The sequence below is a fragment of the Bos mutus genome, chromosome 5 (genome assembly GCF_027580195.1).
Source record: "Bos mutus isolate GX-2022 chromosome 5, NWIPB_WYAK_1.1, whole genome shotgun sequence".
NCBI classification, from domain to species: Eukaryota; Metazoa; Chordata; class Mammalia; order Artiodactyla; family Bovidae; genus Bos; species Bos mutus.
The window spans coordinates 104,784,403-104,802,722 of record NC_091621.1 but is presented as its reverse complement, the minus strand read 5'-3'; the positions used below and the strand labels follow the sequence as shown (position 1 = coordinate 104,802,722).

At 56.2% G+C, this 18,320-nt stretch overlaps 1 protein-coding gene across 1 annotated transcript in view; it reads right to left on the bottom strand.

Annotated features, from left to right (window-relative positions):
- The window catches only part of PHF21B (PHD finger protein 21B), an 86,244-nt gene that overhangs the window by 4,266 nt on the left and 63,658 nt on the right, over positions 1–18,320 (bottom strand). The window contains exons 3-10 of the mRNA XM_070370074.1: positions 14,793–14,885; positions 12,927–13,277; positions 11,707–11,847; positions 7,763–7,814; positions 5,180–5,256; positions 2,915–2,969; positions 1,243–1,265; positions 78–236 (exon numbers count right to left, since the gene is read on the bottom strand). Coding sequence (XP_070226175.1) covers positions 78–236; positions 1,243–1,265; positions 2,915–2,969; positions 5,180–5,256; positions 7,763–7,814; positions 11,707–11,847; positions 12,927–13,277; positions 14,793–14,885 — 951 coding nt within the window. The remainder of the gene's footprint in view (positions 1–77; positions 237–1,242; positions 1,266–2,914; positions 2,970–5,179; positions 5,257–7,762; positions 7,815–11,706; positions 11,848–12,926; positions 13,278–14,792; positions 14,886–18,320) is intronic.

The window sequence follows — 18,320 nt, the reverse complement described above, 5'->3', positions numbered from 1 at the left end:
GAGGGAGGGCCCTGCAGTTCAGGGAGGTGGTGAAGGTGAGGGTTGGGTCACCCACACACAGACACAGCCTCCCGTACCTTCTGCTGGCATTTGGGGCACACCCACATGCCCTTGGGTGCTGTCTTGAGGGGCGGGTCCAAGCAGCTGAGGTGGTAGGCCCCCGGGCACGTGCCGCACGGCTGCAGGTTGGTCCCTCGCTTGCAGGCAGCACAGAGCTCATCGTGGGTGATCTCGTTCTGGAAGAGATGGGACGGTGGGAGGCAGGTCAGCGGGCTGGGAGTAGGGGCGGGGGGCAGGCAGCTGCCACCCCGACCTGCCTGGGACCCAGCTCTTCTGCCAGGGTTTTCAGCAGCTCTGGGAGACAGGACTAAGCCCTGATGATGGGGGATAATGAAGTGAGCGCGGGCCTGCAAACCAGGAGGCGGAGCATCCCGGTCTCCTGCCTCAAAGCCAAGGCCCCCCCAGGCCTGTGGGCTCCATGTAGCAGGACTCGGGCTCAAGGCAGCTCCTGTCCCCATGCCCCGGCTGGCCAGGCACAGAGTGGCTGCGGACAAACGCTACCCCCGCCGGCATGGACTTGCGACACCGCAGGGTTAGTGCTGCAAACAACACGGTCTAATTGAAATGTCATCACATGTTGCTTTTTAGTGGCTTGACTGTGGCATGAAGGGACTGGAAGTTTAGAATCAGGTCTGAAACTGAGTAAAGGAAAACACTGAATAAACTCTGAAGACGTGCCCACAAGTAAGGTTGTGACCAGCAAGCATCCTGGGAAGCAGGGACGTAGTGTGTGCGAGCTGAGTGGGGCTTCACAGGGTCACGGAAATGTAGGTGTGTGGGGGGGACCCTGAGACCCGAGTCCAGTCCCTAATGAGGTGGGGAATGAGGCCCAGAGAGGGCCAGCTCTGCCCAAGGTCACACCGTGAGGCCAGACAACCCCCTGGCACTCAGCATCAGCTGCTTCCATGTGGGCTGTCACGGCTCCAGGGGTCCCTGTGTCCGGAGGGCTCCTGCTTGAACTGTGGGCTGAGCCCCGTGGTGATGCCCGACTCTGTGGGGCATGCTGGAAAGTGGACTGGTGCTGTACAAAGCCCTCAGCACTGAGGGTGGAGCCCAAGGCCCTCTGCTCCATCTCACAGCAGCAGGACACTGGGGCCCCGGCCCCTTGCCAGGAGTGACCCTACCTGGACTCTGTGGAAAGCATGTCCCACCCACCCAGGTGTGAGACCAAGGGACACGTACCTTCCAGCAGGGGTCCTCATTGGCTAGCACAGGGAAGAAGGGCGGAGAACATGTTAGTGGCCATGGGGAGTACCGATCAGGACTAGAGTCCATAAGACCCAGGGTGTAAGGGAATATTACAGGCCCCAGTGACTCCTGGGTCTTCACCAGGGGCTTGATGGGAGTATCTCAGGCCCCAGTGACTCCTGGGTCCTCAGGGCATGCTGGGAGTATCTCAGGTCCCAGTGACTCCTGGGTCTTCACCCTGGGCATGCTGGGAGTATCTCAGGCCCCAGTGACTCCTGGGTCCTCACCCTGGGCATGCTGGGAGTATCTCAGGCCCCAGTGACTCCTAGGTCCTCACCAGGGGCATGCTGGGAGTATCTCAGGTCCCAGTGACTCCTGGGTCCTCACCAGGGACATAGGCCCCAGTGACTCCTGGGTCCTCAGGGCATGCTGGGAGTATTTCAGGCCCTAGTGATTCCTGGATCCTCACCAGGGGCATGCTGGGAGTATCTCAGGTCCCAGTGACTCCTGGGTCCTCACCAGGGGCATGCTGGGAGTAGCACAGGCCCTAGTGACTCCTGGGTCCTCACCAGGGGCATGCTGGGAGTATCTCAGGTCCCAGTGACTCCTGGGTCCTCACCCTGGGCATGCTGGGAGTATCTCAGGCCCCAATGACTCCTAGGTCCTCACCCTGGGCATGCTAGGAGTATCACAGGCCCTAGTGACTCCTGGGTCTTCACCAGGGACATAGGCCCCAGTGACTCCTGGGTCCTCACCAGGGGCATGCTGGGAGTAGCACAGGCCCTAGTGACTCCTGGGTCCTCACCAGGGGCATGCTGGGAGTATCTCAGGTCCCAGTGACTCTTGGGTCCTCACCAGGGACATAGGCCCCAGTGACTCCTGGGTCCTCAGGGCATGCTGGGAGTATCTCAGGCCCCACCGATTCCTGGGTCCTCACCAGGGCATGCTGGGAGTATCTCAGGTCCCAGTGACTCTTGGGTCCTCACCAGGGACATAGGCCCCAGTGACTCCTGGGTCCTCAGGGCATGCTGGGAGTATCTCAGGCCCCACCGATTCCTGGGTCCTCACTCAGGGCATCATGGAAGTAAACATCTCTGCCCTGGTCATGGCCAGAACCCATCAAAAAAGAGGTTCATCGTGGCCCCTAAGCTCCCTGAGGAACATGGCAGCAGCGAGCTGTCCAGTGGAGAAAACATTGTTCCAGGGACCCCTCAAAGTGGCTCACTGACAACTCATTTTCAACCATAACCCACTTCCATTCCGGTAAGGGATGGCCAAACCACATAATTTAATGATCACAAAAATAGTCTTCTTCCTAATTTCTGGAAATTATATAGTATAGTGGGAAGAACAGCTCCTGTGTGTGCACCGCACTCGACATTACACAGAGCTGCCTCGTTCACCCTGCTGTCCCTGGCCCAGCTCTGAGAGGCCGGCACTGTCATGGGCCGGTTTTATACAGACCAGCAAACCGAGGCTCAGGGAGGTCATGTGACAGATGAGGGCAGCAGTGTGCAGAGGGCCCAGGGAGCCATGATGCGCTGCCCACGGAGAGCAGCTGTCCGGCCGCGGCTGTGGACGGGGCAGGCTGGGTAGCTGGGCGGTGGCCAGCGGAGTGAGGTGTGGCCACCCAGCCCCACAGCAGCCCTACAGGAGAAGCGCTTACCTCTTGCTGTGAGGAACAGGGGTGTGTTGAGATAGTTGGACGCCAGCCGCTTCCTCTGCAGAGACAGAAAACCAAACCGAATCACAGGGGGCCCTCCTCGGTTGACACAGACCCAGCCCAGGACTCACCCGGGACAGGGTCCCCACCCTGGGCTCTGGACTCCAGCTGGACACCCGAGACCAGGGGCAGAAATGGGGACATGGGCATGGGGGAGGGGAGAGGCAGGTCAGCCAGGGCAAAAGCCAGCAAAGGCTCTGCCCGATGGGGCCATCGTGGCTCCCGTGGGCAAGCCTGCGTCATTCAGGAAGGACGACTAGAGGTGTCCAGGTAGGGCAAATCAGTAACAAAGCGGACATCTGGCCGTCCATCTGTCTGCCTCCTGAGTCTTCTTTCTCAGCAGCTTCTGGGCTCAGGTTGGGAAACGAAGTGTACTAGGGATTGGCTCCCCAAACCCCACTTCTTAGCATGAGGCCCAGGAACCTGACAACAAAGAGTGACCCTTGGCTCATCACGTGTAAATGGAAAAAGTCTCCAGTACATTCCAGAAGGTGACTTTAGTCCTGGGCTTTACAACTACAGGCCACGTGGGTTCAGACCCTGGTGGTTCAAGGTGGCTTTGGCTGTGGCAAGACGATGCCTGTAGACTTGAATGACGGGTTGTAAACCTGTCTCTCTCAACATGTTTGGGCCGTGTTCAGGGTCTAGAGAGACCCATGGAACTACATGTTGTCAGGGCTTAAGGTCACAGGGCTTTGCATCAGCTCCTAATTCGCTAATCAGGTCATTTCCGGTCAAGGCCACAGACTTCGGAGATGAGGGTATGGCCTGGCCCCCAGAGCAGGGGGCACGTCCATCGCGAGCACAACCAAGGGACGGTGCCCGTTCTGTACAGAGGACACGCAGTTTCCGTGGCTGGAGCTGGAGGAACAGCTTGGTGCCTCTCACAAATGGGGCACAGCGTGCTCAGAAAGTCGAGGGGGGAAGTGAGCGGGTGTGAACATGCGTGTGCTCTGAGCGGGAGTCGGGAGGGTACCAGCGAGGACAGGCAGGTGGGCTGGGGAGCCGGCGACAGGGACACAGGGCGCTCTCCCCACAGGGCACCCGCAGGCGTCCCCTCCCGGTGAGGTCCAACTGGTGAGCCGCAGAGGTGGGACAGCTGGTCCGACTCAAGAACTCCCCAGGGGGAAGCCAGCGCACCGTCCGCCTGTCCTCCTCTGGGCCCTGCAGGGCCTCACTGGCCTCCGCGACGTGCCAGGGCCTGGGGCTCCCCTTCAGGGGGCTGCCCAACTCCAGGGCCCTCATGAAACAGCTTCCCTTTCAGGGCAAGATTCCAGGGCGTTTTTCACAGGAAAGCCCAGAGCATCTGCAGCCCCGGCAGACCTGGCTTCTGGGAGATGACATCTGGATTCAAGCCGAGAATTCTGAACTCTGATGTGCACGGGCAAGGCAATCCCATTCTGGATTCAGTTCCTCCCTGGGAACGTAATGCTGGGAGGGGCTGGGTACTCCCTGGGCTGCCCTTAAACGGCATCACTGACTGGCGTTCAGGGACCCTCATCACCCCATAGTAGGGCTGCAGCCGACCTCGCCTTGGGGGTGGGGAGTGTGTTGGATGGGATTTGGATGAAGGGGGCATTCCCTCCCTTGGAGTTAACTGTCACACCCTATTTGACCAGTTTCGGCTATCTGAGGGGAGTGTGCACTGCCCACCATTAAGAAGCAGTCTAGAGCTGGGGTGCCGCTACGTGAAAGGAACTGGGGCTCAGGGGGTTAGGGGGAGGGGAAGGTGGGCACGCCAGGCCAGGTCTCTCTCCTTGCTGGCCTCGTGTCTCCACCCAGAAGGAAATCACTGAAGTCACGGCCACTCCCTCTCCTCCTCCAGCCAACTCTCTCCCCAGCCTCGCTTGGCCCAGCCCCTCCCAGGCCCTCTTCTCTGTGGCTTCTCTTGAGTCAGGAGCTAGGGCTGAGCCCGATGGGTCCCAGGAGGACCAGGGCCCAGCACTGCCTGCGACCAGCCCTCATGCCGGATCACCGGGATGAGGAAGCAGGGAGCCGGCTGCGACCTGCATCCAGCCCCAGCCCCGGGGCAGCCCGCCTGAGAACCCGCTGACATGGCGGTCCTCTGCCTCACCAGATTCTGAACCCAGGAGGTCAGGGCTGTTTACTGTCACGCCCTGAGCTCTAATCAGGAGGGGCAGGTGAGGAGGCCGGCCCCGCGGAGCCTCCCCCACCCCTCACCCCGTGTGCGGATGGCGGGCCCCTCACCTCTGTCTCCAGGAGGCCGCTGTAGGCAGGGTTGGCTGTGCTTCTCCGCTTTCGCTCCTGGCGTTTGCTCTGGATCTCTGGAAAGGCCCAGATGCAGAGGTTACAGGAATCTTCCTGCCCTGGGAGCCCTGGACTCATCCTCTACAAACCCTGGGCACTGCCTCCTGCACCGCAGCCCCTCTGCCCAGCATCTGGCCGCAGAGTGGCCCTGAGTGGGCCGGGGGCCCCGGCGTCGTTCGCTCTGAGGCAGGACACAGCTGCTGGCCTCAGGGTGAAGGACCAACTGGGCGGAGGGTGGGGGATACCCAGAGTCCAGGCACCTGCTCTCAGCACGGCCCCAAGTGCCATCCTCCAGCCTGGGGACGCCTCTCTTGGGACCTTAGGACAGCTGGTGCCTGATGGTCAGACTGCGGCCAGACTGAGCTTCAGAGTAAGGCTGAGGGCTCCTGGGAAGGCAGGTGCCCGCCCTGCTCAGGCAGCCCGGCCCTCACGACAACAAACACAGTCCTCCCTACGGGGCCTGGCGGGGCGAGCCTCCTGCAGTTCGAGAACTGGGTTTTCCCTCCTTTTCTTTCTCCCTTTTGCTTTGACTGCCAGGTGGTCCCTGTCTCTCCATCTGTAGCTGTTTTGACATTATATCCTAGTCTCTGTTTCTCGGATCTGATTTCTCCTTTAAAACTGTCCCAATATTATTTGTGTTTCCCGTAAGGCACCTCAGACCCTGTGCAGAAGTTAGGATCCAAATAAACACAAATAAAAAAATATTTGGGTATCATGGGCAGGAGGGAGCAGAGTTTGCAAAATGAGAACTGTTTATACAAATTATAATAATCGCAAATGGATTCGCAGAGTGCTTTTAGCTCAGTTGCCATGACAACCCTGCGAAGTCCAAGTCCGAGGAAGTGGTTTTCCTCAAGTCATAGATGAAGAAACTGAGGTTCCAAGTGGGGAAGAAGTTGGCCCAAGGTCGCCCAGCTCCAAGCAGCATGGCCAAGACTTGAACACCGGACTTCTGACATGACTGTTTGGGCCAGTTCCACCATCCCAGGCTGCCTCCACGGCTCCAAAGACAGAGCAGAAATGGCTCTCAAAGGCCGCCATGCACAGCCAGATTCCCTACACTCAAGTTCAAGCAGGAGGATTCAGACATGAACAGAACTCCTTCCAAGAAGGCAGGGGGGCCATGAGAGGAGGGGTCCTTGCATGGGACATCCCCACGGGGGTCAGGGCCATGTGGCAGGGTATCTGAGTGGCTGGACCACGCCCCTGTCCCTTCCCACCACCTACACCCCAGCTGCTGCCAGAGACCAAGTCAGACCCAGGGAACGCAAGGGGAGGTGGCCGTGGAAAGGCCTGGACCCACCTCCAGGGCACGTTTGACTCGGCCGTGCATAGGGTGGTCTGGTCAAGGCCCTTCCCTCCCCTGGCTTCAGTGCTGTCCTGGAGATGACCTTCACCTGAGATGAGAGCTGGTCAGTGCCTCGGGCACTGGGGTATTCAATTCACTCCCTCCTGTCCCTCAATTTTAAGGAGGAAGAGCAATCTAGCTTTCCTTCCTAATTCCAGGTCTCCCTGAGGTGCAGGGGTGTTCTCACTTTATAAAATGTCTTTAGCAGTGAGGCCGGAATCATGGAAAAACACTCTGGGTCATGAGTCAGGAGACACGGATGCCATCCTGGGCCTGATAGTGACTAGCTATGTGACCTTGAGCAAGTGAATCAATGTCTCTGGCCTCCACTTCCCCACACGTGCCACAAGACGGTTGGCTTTATGCTTTCTGCTGCTGCTGCTGCTAAGTCGCTTCAGTCGTTTCCGACTCTGTGCAACCCCATAGACCGCAGCCCACCAGGCTCCGCCGTCCCTGGGATTCTCCAGGCAAGAACACTGGAGTGGGTTGCCATTTCCTTCTCCAATGCATGAAAGTGAAAAGTGAAAGTGAAGTCGCTCAGTCGTGTCCGACTCTTAGCGACCCAATGGACTGCAGCCCACCAGGCTCCGCCCTGAGATTCCATGACGATGCACAGAGCTAATCTGCAATTGCTCTCATTGGTAAAGTCAAACGGCACCCACAGTGTCACGATGATCTGTCTATTCAACGTGCTGGTTTCCACCGACCGGTCTGGGGGCGGACATGAGTCCACAGGCCAACTTGACAGAAGGGAAGGTGGCTGCTGCTCCTCTTGGTTCTATCCAACAATCCCAGGAGGAAGAGTTGGCTATTATTCCATTTTATAGATGGAGAAACTAAGGCCCAGAGGAGCTGGGTGACTTGCCCAAGCTTGAGCTGTCAGTCATGGCAGAGTTGGGCACCCCGATCTTATCACTTCACGGTGCTGCCTCCAACTGGGGGGCAGAGAACCCACAAAGTCCCTCCACTGACACACAGGGTTCTGTGCAGAGTCAAGCCGGGAGAGCGGGTGGGCTCCTTGGTCTCAGTGATGACAACCAGGCACTCAGCACCGACCTCGCAGAAGGTGGGTCACATCTGACCGAGAATCTGAGACCCACTGCTTCTGTCTGATGCCAAGTCAGACCTGACCCACCCACCCAGCAGCCAGGCCCAGCCCCACCGAGGGTCCTCACCTTCCAAGTGCTCTGTCGTCACCAGGCCCAGCGCCACCATGAAGGCGATTTTCTGAGGGAAGGCAAGAGAAAGGTTAACCCAGCTTTTCTATTTGGGGGTTTCCTTAGTTTTTTATCTAATGCTCTTTTGCTGTTCCAGGATCCCACAAGACATGAGTCATCCTGTCTCCTTAGCTCCTCTGGGCTGTGACAGTAATCACAAACTACAAATTTCCAGTTGTATGATAAGTAATGTACAGCATTGTGACTAGAGCCAACAGTACCATACTGTAAATGTGAAGGCTGCTGAGAGTGGATTTGAAAAGTAAGTGTTCATCACACAAAAATAAATAACCATGGAGGTAACAATGGATAACAATGGACACACCAACTGCGATTCCTGTGGTGCTCCTGTTGCAATATATACGTATCTCAAATCACTATGTTGTGCACCTTAAACTCACACAAGGTTATATGCCAATTACATCTCGATAAAGCTGAAGAACATTTTTAAAAACAAGGGGTGGTGACTTGGTTATTTCTGGTGAATTGTAGAAAGATCCTTCTAGCTGCAGAGAGGAACCATTTAGGGGCTGGGAGCCTGGGTAGAGGGGAGGCAGGGACGAGGGCAGTGGCAGCAGGGGTGGCAGAGAGGGAAGGAGCATCTGCCTGCTTGGGTCTTGCCCAGACAGGTGGCCCAGCTGTGGCTGGGGGTGTGGCCTGGGCTGTGGCTGGGGGTGTGGCCTAGGCTGTGGCTGGGGGTGTAGCCTAGGCTGTGGCTGGGGGTGTGGCCTAGGCTGTGGCTGGGGGTGTGGCCTAGGCTGTGGCCGGTGGGGTGGCCTAGGCTGTGGCTGGGGGTGTGGCTGCGGCTGTGGCTGGGGGTGTGGCTGCGGCTGGGGCTGGGGGTGTGGCTGCGGCTGGGGCTGGGGGTGTGACCTGGGGTGTGGCCTGGGCTGGGGCTGGGGGTGTGGCCAGGGCTGGGGCTATGTCTAGGGCTGGGGCTGTGGCCAGGGCTGGGGCCAGGCTGGAATGGGGCCAGGACTCCTACTCTAGCTGCCATTCCATGAGGCACTAATGTGAGAGTGCCTCAAACTAATGTGAGAGACTAATCTGAGAGTGACCAGCTTGGTCAGATGCTGCTCGAGGCCAGGGAAACGAATAGCACAGAAAAGGCCAGGCTCTGTCCTGAAGAAGCCAGGGACTTTAGGACAGGATGGAATCCGCCGAGCCTGGGGCAGGAGCCAGGCGTCCAGGGTCTGTCCCGGCTGAGTGCACAGCCCAGTGACCGTGGACACGCCGACCTCTCTGAGCCCGTCTCCTCGTCTGTACAGTGAACGCTGTCATTTCTGCCCCATCCACTTCGCAGAGCAGCTGGGAGGATGCGGGCGAGCAGGGGAGGAAGTGCAGTTAGTGGTGGAGGGTCGCTCAGCAGGGAAGCGGGGTGTTACTGCCCCAGGTCCCTTTGATGCCTTGTGAGGGTGCTGTTGCGTCGTGTTCCCGAGCCCAGCTCATCTCACAGGCAGCCGTGGGCTCCAAAGAAAGTGTGTGTGCGGGTGTACAGACACTGGTACCTCAACAGCCACTGCCCCGGAAGCCACCACACAGCTGAGCCTCACCAGCCGGTCGGTGTCTCTTTAGCCCCAATCCACGCCCACCCCCGGCCCTCCGAGTCCGAGACTGGTGCATCTGGGCACATTTCTGGGGCAGCTGCTGCTCTGGCCTCCAGCACTGTTGACTTAGGTTCTTCACAAACAGGTTCAAAGGCCACTGGGAAGCCTGCGTCTATGCAACACAACAGCTCCCAGCCTTCTTCTAAAAGCAACTTTAATAAGGATTTTTACACCAGGACGTGTTGTAATTGCAAGTTCTATTTAAGTCATTACACGTATTTACGCTAATTATGTAGTTAGATGTAATTATACTAATTGTATAAATGCACAATAATTGACTAAGATATACTTTGAAAGAACAAAGAAAAGCCACCCAGAGAACCTTCCTGAATATTAAGGGTGCAGAGAACCCCATCGGAGGACAGAAGGGTGCTCATGGGAGCTTGAGCTGTGAGCTGGCCCCTCAGCCCCACCTCGCATACAGTGGGTGCTCATTCATTACCACCAAATACAATGGACTGCTCTCTGGAGACAAGATTGGGCCTGAAGCCACAGAGCAGACTAGCTGCATCTCAACCTTGGTGAGTAGTCCACTCTACCAATTCCCAGCAGGCTTTCTGGATGTGTCAAAGGGCAATAACCAAGTCACTCTCCTGCTCAAAGACATTCCATGGCTCCCTACTACCCAAGGAATGGAGTTCCTCCTTGGCCACCTGCATCCAGGTCTTCCAGAATCAGCCTCCGACGTCCATCTTTAACCCCATGTTGAGAAGTTCTCAGTAGCATCATTGACTCAGTGGACGAGTTTGAGCAAACTCCAGGAGATGGTGAAGGACAGGGAAGCCTGGCGTGCTGCAGTCCATGGGGTCACAAAGAGTCGGACACAACTGAGTGACTGAAGAACAACATCTAGAAATTCTCACCCACACGTGCTACCCAGGGTCCAAAGAGACCAGCTGATTTTCCAGGTGTGCTGAGTCCTCTCCCCATGTCTGCGTGACTGCCTAGGCAGTGTCCTCCAGCTGACATGCCACTCGTCCTTCTCCTGAAACCATCTGTGTTCCCATCTCCGTGGTCACACCCCTCCCCTCCAAGGCCTTCTCCCTCTCCTGTGTGTTAAGTCGCTTCGGTCGTGTCTGACTCTTTGCGATCCCACAGACTGTAGCCCGCCAGGCTCCTCTGTCCATGGGATTCTCCACGCAAGAATACTGGAGTGGGTTGCCGTGCCCTCCTCCAGGAGATCTTCCTGACCCAGGGATCACACCCGCAGTTCTTGATTTCTCATGCATTGGCAGGCGGGCTTTTTACCACTAGCACCACCTGGAAGCCCTCCTTCTCCCTGGATCTCCCACAGCTCAGAATTTGTAATTCTCTGACAACACCTGCCATTTGTTCTAACCCAGGTTCAAGTCCAAATGGCCATGCCTGTGTCTGGCGGTAGGAGTGAGCGTCGTCGAGCCTGGACTAACTACACCTGCCCAGTCTCACTGTCCCCATCCTCAGCCCAGAGCCTGGCCTGCAGCAAAGGCTGAGATGTGATTGGCAAATAAGTGACTGGATGAATGGATGAATGACTTCTTTAGATGAGAGAGCTCTGATAAAAAGACTCAACAGGAGCTGGAGGAGCCCAGGGGGATCTGTTGGTGGTAGGCGGTCAGGGAAGGCTGCCTGGAGGAGATGGTTTCTGAAGGTGATCTTGTAAGACAAAACAGTCAGTAGGGAGAGGAACCGGGGCCAGGTAGGGGCAGTCACAGGGAAAAAGGCCCAGAGGGGGTGATTTTGGCCCAGGACAGCTGAGGATGCCGGCAGGAACACAAGGACACCATCTGCTGTGACCAAAAGTTCAGTAAACAGCTGACTTTTAGGTCCTGCAGGGTCCTCCTGGGCTGCCTTCAGTCATTCAGGAACAGTGGGGTGGAGGGAGGAGCAGGACTGCTTCAGGGTCACGTGCTGCCAAGAGCAGGGCTGTCCCTGGACCGGGGGTCCTGAGGACAGGGGGAGGGGATGGGGGGACAGCCGGGCTCGGGGTGCGGAGTAACAGCCAGCAGCGCCCAGGCACGCTTTCGGGACCCCAGCGGACACAGACTGTGGGATCCTCCCAACAACGCTGCTGGGAAGGCAGACTCACCCTCCCATCTCACAGACGAGGAAGCAGACGTGATGCCCTCCCCCCACGGCACTGGGAGGGCAAGCCAGGCAGACTGGGCCAGGGTCAGAGCTCAGCACTGCCCCACACAGCCCCTTAGCCGGCAAGTCTGGGACACACAACAGCGGGATCTGGGCTCACGGGCCCGGTCTCCACCCTAGCCCATGTGGGGCATGTCCTACAGCGGCCCCTACATCACCGCCACCCACCTCGGGGTTCTCCTGGCTCGAGGGCCGCTCTTCCTTCCTCTTGTTGCTGGCCTGAGCCCCCCGATTCGGCTCCTCCGTGGGCGCCCGCGACTCTGTGGTGTTCTCGGGCTGTGGCTGCACTTGAGACTGAATGATGATGACCTGGAAGATGGGGTGGAGGGGTGAGGGGGTCCGGAGGGGCCCCACGGGCAGGGACTACAGGGTGGAGGGGTGATGGGGATGGAGGGGACCCACGGGCAGAGACTACGGGGTGGAAGGGTGGGGGGGCCGGAGGGGCCCCACGGGCAGGGACTACAGGGTGGAGGGGTGACGGGGGGGCTGGAGGGGCCCCACAGGCGGGGACTATGGGGTGGAGGGGTGAGGTGTAGCTGGAGGGGCCCCACGGGCAAGGACTACGGGGTGGAGGGGTGAGGGGGAGCTGGAGGGGCCCCACGAGCAAGGACTTCGGGGTGGAGGGGTGAGGGGGGAGCCTACAGGGTGGAGGGGTGAGGGGGAGCTGGAGGGGCTCCCACGGGCAGGGCCGCAGAACCGGGGCCAAGTGTGTCCGCCCTCTTCGGGCACGCGGCCTGGAATTGCGGGATCATAGAGGAATGAGGAGGGGGGAATCACAGAGGAGGCAACCAGGGCCTGAAAAGTCCTCAACTCCCTCCCTGCATTAGCAGGGACTCTCTTCCAGCCACCCACTCGGCCACACATTTTATTAGCTAGTTAATTATTCTTATGAATGAAACACTTCATCATCGAGGCGTTATTCTTTTCCCACGGGTATTGATTCATTCAGCAACACGGTCTTTTTTTTCCTTTTTTTGGGAGGGGGTGCACACTGCAAGGCATGCGGGATCTTAGATTCTGACCAGGGATCGAACCCGTGCCCCCTGCAGTAGAGTCAAGGAGTCTCAACCCCTGGACCGTCTGGAAAGTCCCTAGCCACATAGTCTTCCACTCACGTATTCACTCCCTTTGCACCCCACCTTCTTCCCACACCGATTCATTCACTTGATCCCTCTTTCATACACCATTTATCCTACCACCGACTCATTCATTCATTTATAACCCCACCCCCATCCGCTCCCTTACTGATTCATTCAGTCTCACTGTTCATTCACTCCTCTGCCCTCACTGCATCCATTCACTTGGCCACTCGATCATTCCGCCATCCGGTCACTCACGCTGCCCAGCCCCCCTTCACCTGGCCCCGCGGGGAGCCTGCCCTCCCTCACCTTGTTGTCGGCGCTGATGAGGAGGGGCTGGACTTTGACGCTGTCACTGACCATGGACACGGCGGTGCTGGGGGCCATGGCGGCGGCATTGCTGGGGGCGGTGGAGATGATGGCGTAGGCCACCCCGGCGCCGCTCAGAGGAGAGCTGACGGCGGCGGGCTCGGGCAGGGCCCGCGGCTGGCTGCTGGGCGCTGGCACATGGCTCACGGTGTTGTTGGCGGTGGGGAGCGCGGGGCTGGGGTTCTTGATACTGACCACGGTGGCCTTCTGGAACGTTGGGGGCTGCTTAGGTGGCCGGTCCCGGCCCGGGGTGACGGGGAGGCTGTCTGGGATCAGAGTCTTTGGCCTAACCTGGGGAAGGGAGGGTGGGGGACATGGTCAGACAGACAGGCGGGATGCTGACAGGCCTGGCCAAAGAGCAGTCCTGAGCAGAGCCAGGACTTGGGGAAGACTCCAGAGCAGGGGCAGGGACGTGACCTGGCTCAGAGACCCCCGTGTTAGAGGAGAGGGGATGGTGGTGTAGAGACTGGGGACCTGCTTCTGGTACCACCTCCTCCAGGAAGCCCTCCCTGATCCTCAGGCAGGCTATGAGGTGCTATTCCCACAGCACCCCGGGAATCCTTCTAACTCAGGCTAATCACTCTGGGTTCACAGCATCTTGACTCCTTGTCTGTCCCCCTCCTGGAATCTGAACCTGCTGGGGACAGGACCCTGGTGAATTCAGCACAGGTGGGCATTCAGAGGGGCTGCCACAGGACAAGAGGGCCTGGGGCCCCTGCCCCTCACTGGGCTCTGGCTGAGGGCATCTGTGCAGCCTGTAGCCCCAGGACAGGCAGGAGCCGGCATCACCTGGGCAGCTGGCAGCCCCTCGAGGCTCAGCAGCAGGTGCCCCACTAAGCTAAGTCCCCACCGGCAGGCTTCTGCTCCAGACCTGGCCCAGCTACAAAGGCTCTTGTGTCAAGGCTAGGGAGGCACTGGCAACACCCTCTTTGCAGGAGAGGAGACTCTGCCCAGGAAGGTTGGAGGTCAGTTGACTGGTCCAAAGTGCTGAGCTCAGTCTCAGGGGCCCCAGAATGGATCCGGGGGCACCTGGCCCAGCATCTCCCAAATGCACCTACTTGTCCAGAGTTTCTCACGCTTTTCTTAACCGTGGCCCACGCTCAAAAGTCTTCATTACATCGTGATCCAGTCCGGAAACACACTCTGCCCACAAAACAGTGTTTCTGATGTGTCTGCTCTATTCTAGTCAAGCATAGCTTATTCCATTAAAAAAAAAAAAATCCTGGTCATGACCCACTAAACTGATTTCTCAGTTCTTCAGTGTGTGAAAAAATGGGGTCTAGTCCAAATGGCACCCCACTCCAGTACTCTTGCCTGGAAAAGTCCATGGGGTCACTAAGAGTCGGACACGACTGAGTGACTTCACTTTCACTTTTCACTTTTATCCATTGGAGAAGGCAATGGCACCCCACTCCAGTACTCTTGCCTGGAAAATCCCATGGACGGAGGAGCCTGGTGGGCTGCAGTCCATGGGGTCGCTAAGAGTCGGACATGACTGAGCGACTTCACTTTCACTTTTCACTTTTATCCACTGGAGAAGGAAATGGCAACCCACTCCAGTGTTCTTGCCTGGAGAATCCCAGGGATGGCGGAACCTGGAGGGCTGCGGTCTATGGGGTCACATGGAGTCGGACACGACTGAAGCGACTTAGCAGCAGCAGCAGCAGCAGCAGTCCAAATGTCTCCTCTGGAGGGTGGGCAGAGGAGGCAGGAGAGGAAAAGGACTCCCTTGTGGTTGCACCTAAAACCTTAGTGCTGAGGGGCTTGGACAGACAGACAGACAGACACCCGCCGCAGGCCGCTTACCTGAGGTAGCACTGCAGCTCCTTGCCCGGCCAACCTCTGCAAGGAGCTGACCTGAGGACCGGTGACAGGCACTGCAGTGATGGTTCCCAAAGCCTGGAAGACAACGGAGGGCAGCACTCAGATGGGACGGGGCGCTGGGACGTGGCTCGGGAGGAAATCTGGGGGCTGTGGTTCAGGCACAGAGTCTGGGATACAACACCAAAGATGCAGTCCACATAAGAAGAAATTAATCAACTGAACTTCAAAAACAACTGAGGGTGGAAAGACAGATTTTAAGAGAATGAAAAATGAGCCACGGACAAGGGGAAAAAACCACTTTGCCAATCACCTATCTGATAAAAGACTTGTACCCAGAATATATGAAAGAACTGCCAAAACGCACTCATCAGAAAACAAACAACCCAATTAAAAACTGATTCGAACAGAACAGATCACTAAAGAAATAAGCTACTGAAAAGAAATAAGCTACTGAAAAGATACTAAATATCATGAGTTATTAGAGAAATGCAAATTAAACAATAGTAAGATACTACTACACACCCATTCAGAGGGCGACGACAAGAAGAACTGGCCGAGTCCAGGGCTGGTGAGGATGGGACGCAGTCCGACCAACACTCTTGGGAACATAAACTGGTATAACCACACTGGAACAGTTTGACAGTTTTGTAAAAAGTTAAATATATGTGTATTGCTATGGACTGAATGTCGGTGTCCCCCGGAACGCGCGTGTCAAAACACTAACCCTCAGTGTGATGCTTTCACGGACGGAACCTTTGAGAGTGACCAGATCATGAAGGTGGAGGCCTCTTGATGGGATTGTGCATGCTCACGCAGTCATATCTGACTCACAAGACCTCGTGGACTGCAGCCCTCCCCGATCCTCTGTCCCTGGGATTCTCCAGGCAAAAATACTGGAGAGGGTTGTGATCACCTCCTCCAGGGGATCTTTCCAACCCGGGGATCAAACCCACACCCCCTGCATCTCCTGCATTGGCAGGCGGATTCTTTACCTCTGAGCCACCTGGAAAGCCCTTCAGACAGACACAAGAAGAGATCTAGCTTCTTTTCTAAACCTAGTCTTGAATCAGATGTCACAACATAAAACTAATTGTAAATAACAATTGAAATAAGAACATTTTAAAAGGCTTCATTCCCTTTCCCCCCCTCAGTTTCAGGAATTAGAGATGGTCTAGATAAGAGCTCCAGAATTAGCGCCCTGAGGAGCCTGGTAGGCTCCAGTCCATGGGGTCGCTAAGAGTCAGGCACGACTGAGCGACTTCACTTTCACTTTTCACTTTCATGCATTGGAGAAGGAAATGGCAACCCACTCCAGTGTTCTTGCCTGGAGAATCCCAGGGACAGAGGAGCCTAGTGGGCTGCCGTCTATGGTGTCGCACAGAGTCGGACACGACTGAAGCGACTTAGCAGCAGCAGCAGCAGCAAGGAGAGATTTGAGAGGGTTTCCTTCCCGTCTCTGCCACGTGAGGACACAGCAAGGAGTCTGCCGTGGTTTGAATGTTGAAAGTGAAAGTGTTAGTCACTCAGTCATATCTGACTATTTGTGACCCCATGGACTGAAGCCTGGCAGGCTCCTCTGTTCATGGGATTCTCCAGGCAAGAATATGGGAGTGGGTAGCCATTCCTTTCTCCAGGGATCTTCTCAACTCTGGAAAATCCCATGGATGGAGGAGCCTGGTAAGCTGCAGTCCATGGGGTCGCTAAGAGTCGGACACAACTGAGCAACTTCACTTTCACTTTTCACTTTCATGCATTGGAGAAGGAAATGGCAACCCACTCCAGTGTTCTTGCCTGGAGAATCCCAGGGACAGGGGAGCCTGGTGGGCTGCAGTCTATGGGGTCGCACAGAGTCAGACACGACTGAAGCGACTTAACAGCAACAGCCATTCCCTTCTCCAGGGATCTTCTCAACCCAGGGATCGAACCCTGGTCTCCTGCATTGCAGGTGGATTCTTTACCATCTGAGACACCGGGGAAGACCTTTGAATGTTAGCGTCCCCTTAAAATTCACTTGTTCAAATTCTAATGCTCGAAGCGATGGTGTTAGAAGGCAAGGCCTTTGGGAGGTGCTTCAGCCAGGAGGGTGGAATCCTGATGAAATGAATGGGATTCGTGCCTGTAAAAGAGGCTGCAGCGACTCTAGCCCCTTCCCCCAGGCAAGAAGTCTGCAGCTGGAAAAAGCCCTCACCTGGCCATGTTGGCACTCTGCTCTCCAACTACCGACCTCTAGAACTGTGAGCAATAAACTTTTCTTTCTTTCTTTTTTTTTTAATATCATCTTCACTGGATGTCTCAAAGGCACTTGGTGAAGTTTAACACTCATTCATAAAAACACTTGTTGTTTTTTTTTCAGTTTTGGCTGCACTGTGTGGCATGTGGGATCTTACTTCCCTGACCAGGGATGGAACACAACAAGCCTCCCACACTGGAAGGGCAGAGTCTTAACCACCGGACTGCCAAGGACGTCCCAGTAAGTTTCTGTGTACAAGAACCACCCAGCCTGTGGCATTTTTTCTCGCAGCTGAAATGGACAAAGGTGACATCCATCTGCAAATCGGAAAGAGGGTTTGCACCGCAAACCAGATCAACCAGCACCTTGACCTTGGACGTCCCAGCCTCCGGAACTCTGACAAATATGTGTCCGTTGTTTAAGCCCCCAAGTTGATGGTGTTTTTGTTAAAGCAATCCCAACTAAAACATTCTGCCTCTAGATGTTACTCAAGGGAAATGAGAGCACATGTCCATACAGAGGCTTGTTCAGGAACATTCCCAGCAGCTCTACTGGAAACAGCCCAGATGTTCATCAACGGGCCCACAACAGGTCCACAGATGAGCAAACTGTGGCATATCCACACAATGGAATATTACTCAGCAACGAAAAAGGAATGAGGAATGAGCAACTGATATGCACAGCATGGATGAATCTCAAAGTGGTTTTGCTGAACGAAAGGAGCCGGTCAAAAAAGGGAGCACATACTATTGTACGATGTCATTTACATGAAATTCCAGGAAATGCAAACTCATCTAAAGGGATCAGAGATTGTATCGAGATGGGGATGAAAGGAAGGGACTACAAAGGCCTAGGGAAACTTCTGAGGGTCAAGGGTGTGTTTTCTATCTTGATTCTAGTGGTGGTCTCACAGATGGATGCCTATGTCAAACATCTTGCACTTTTTAAATATAACACTTTATTGTATATATTATTCTAACAAAGCTGCTAAAAATAAACTCCCTTCCCTATTTCCCCCCTTAAAGCTCTCTGTCCCTGGAAGGAGTATCATCCTTCCCCAGATGAGATGACAGAGGCCCCACAACCCACAGAGCTGCTTCTCCTGGTTACGATGGGGTGGTTCCTCCCTCCTCTGGAACTTCCCACCTGCCCCAAGTGGACAAAGCTCTGAGGTTTATGTCCTTCCAGCCAGCTGCCCGCCTCTCTTCATGGAGCCGAATTATCCACATTTAACTGGAAATTCACCGTGGACATTTGCTGGAATAGAGCTTTATACGCAA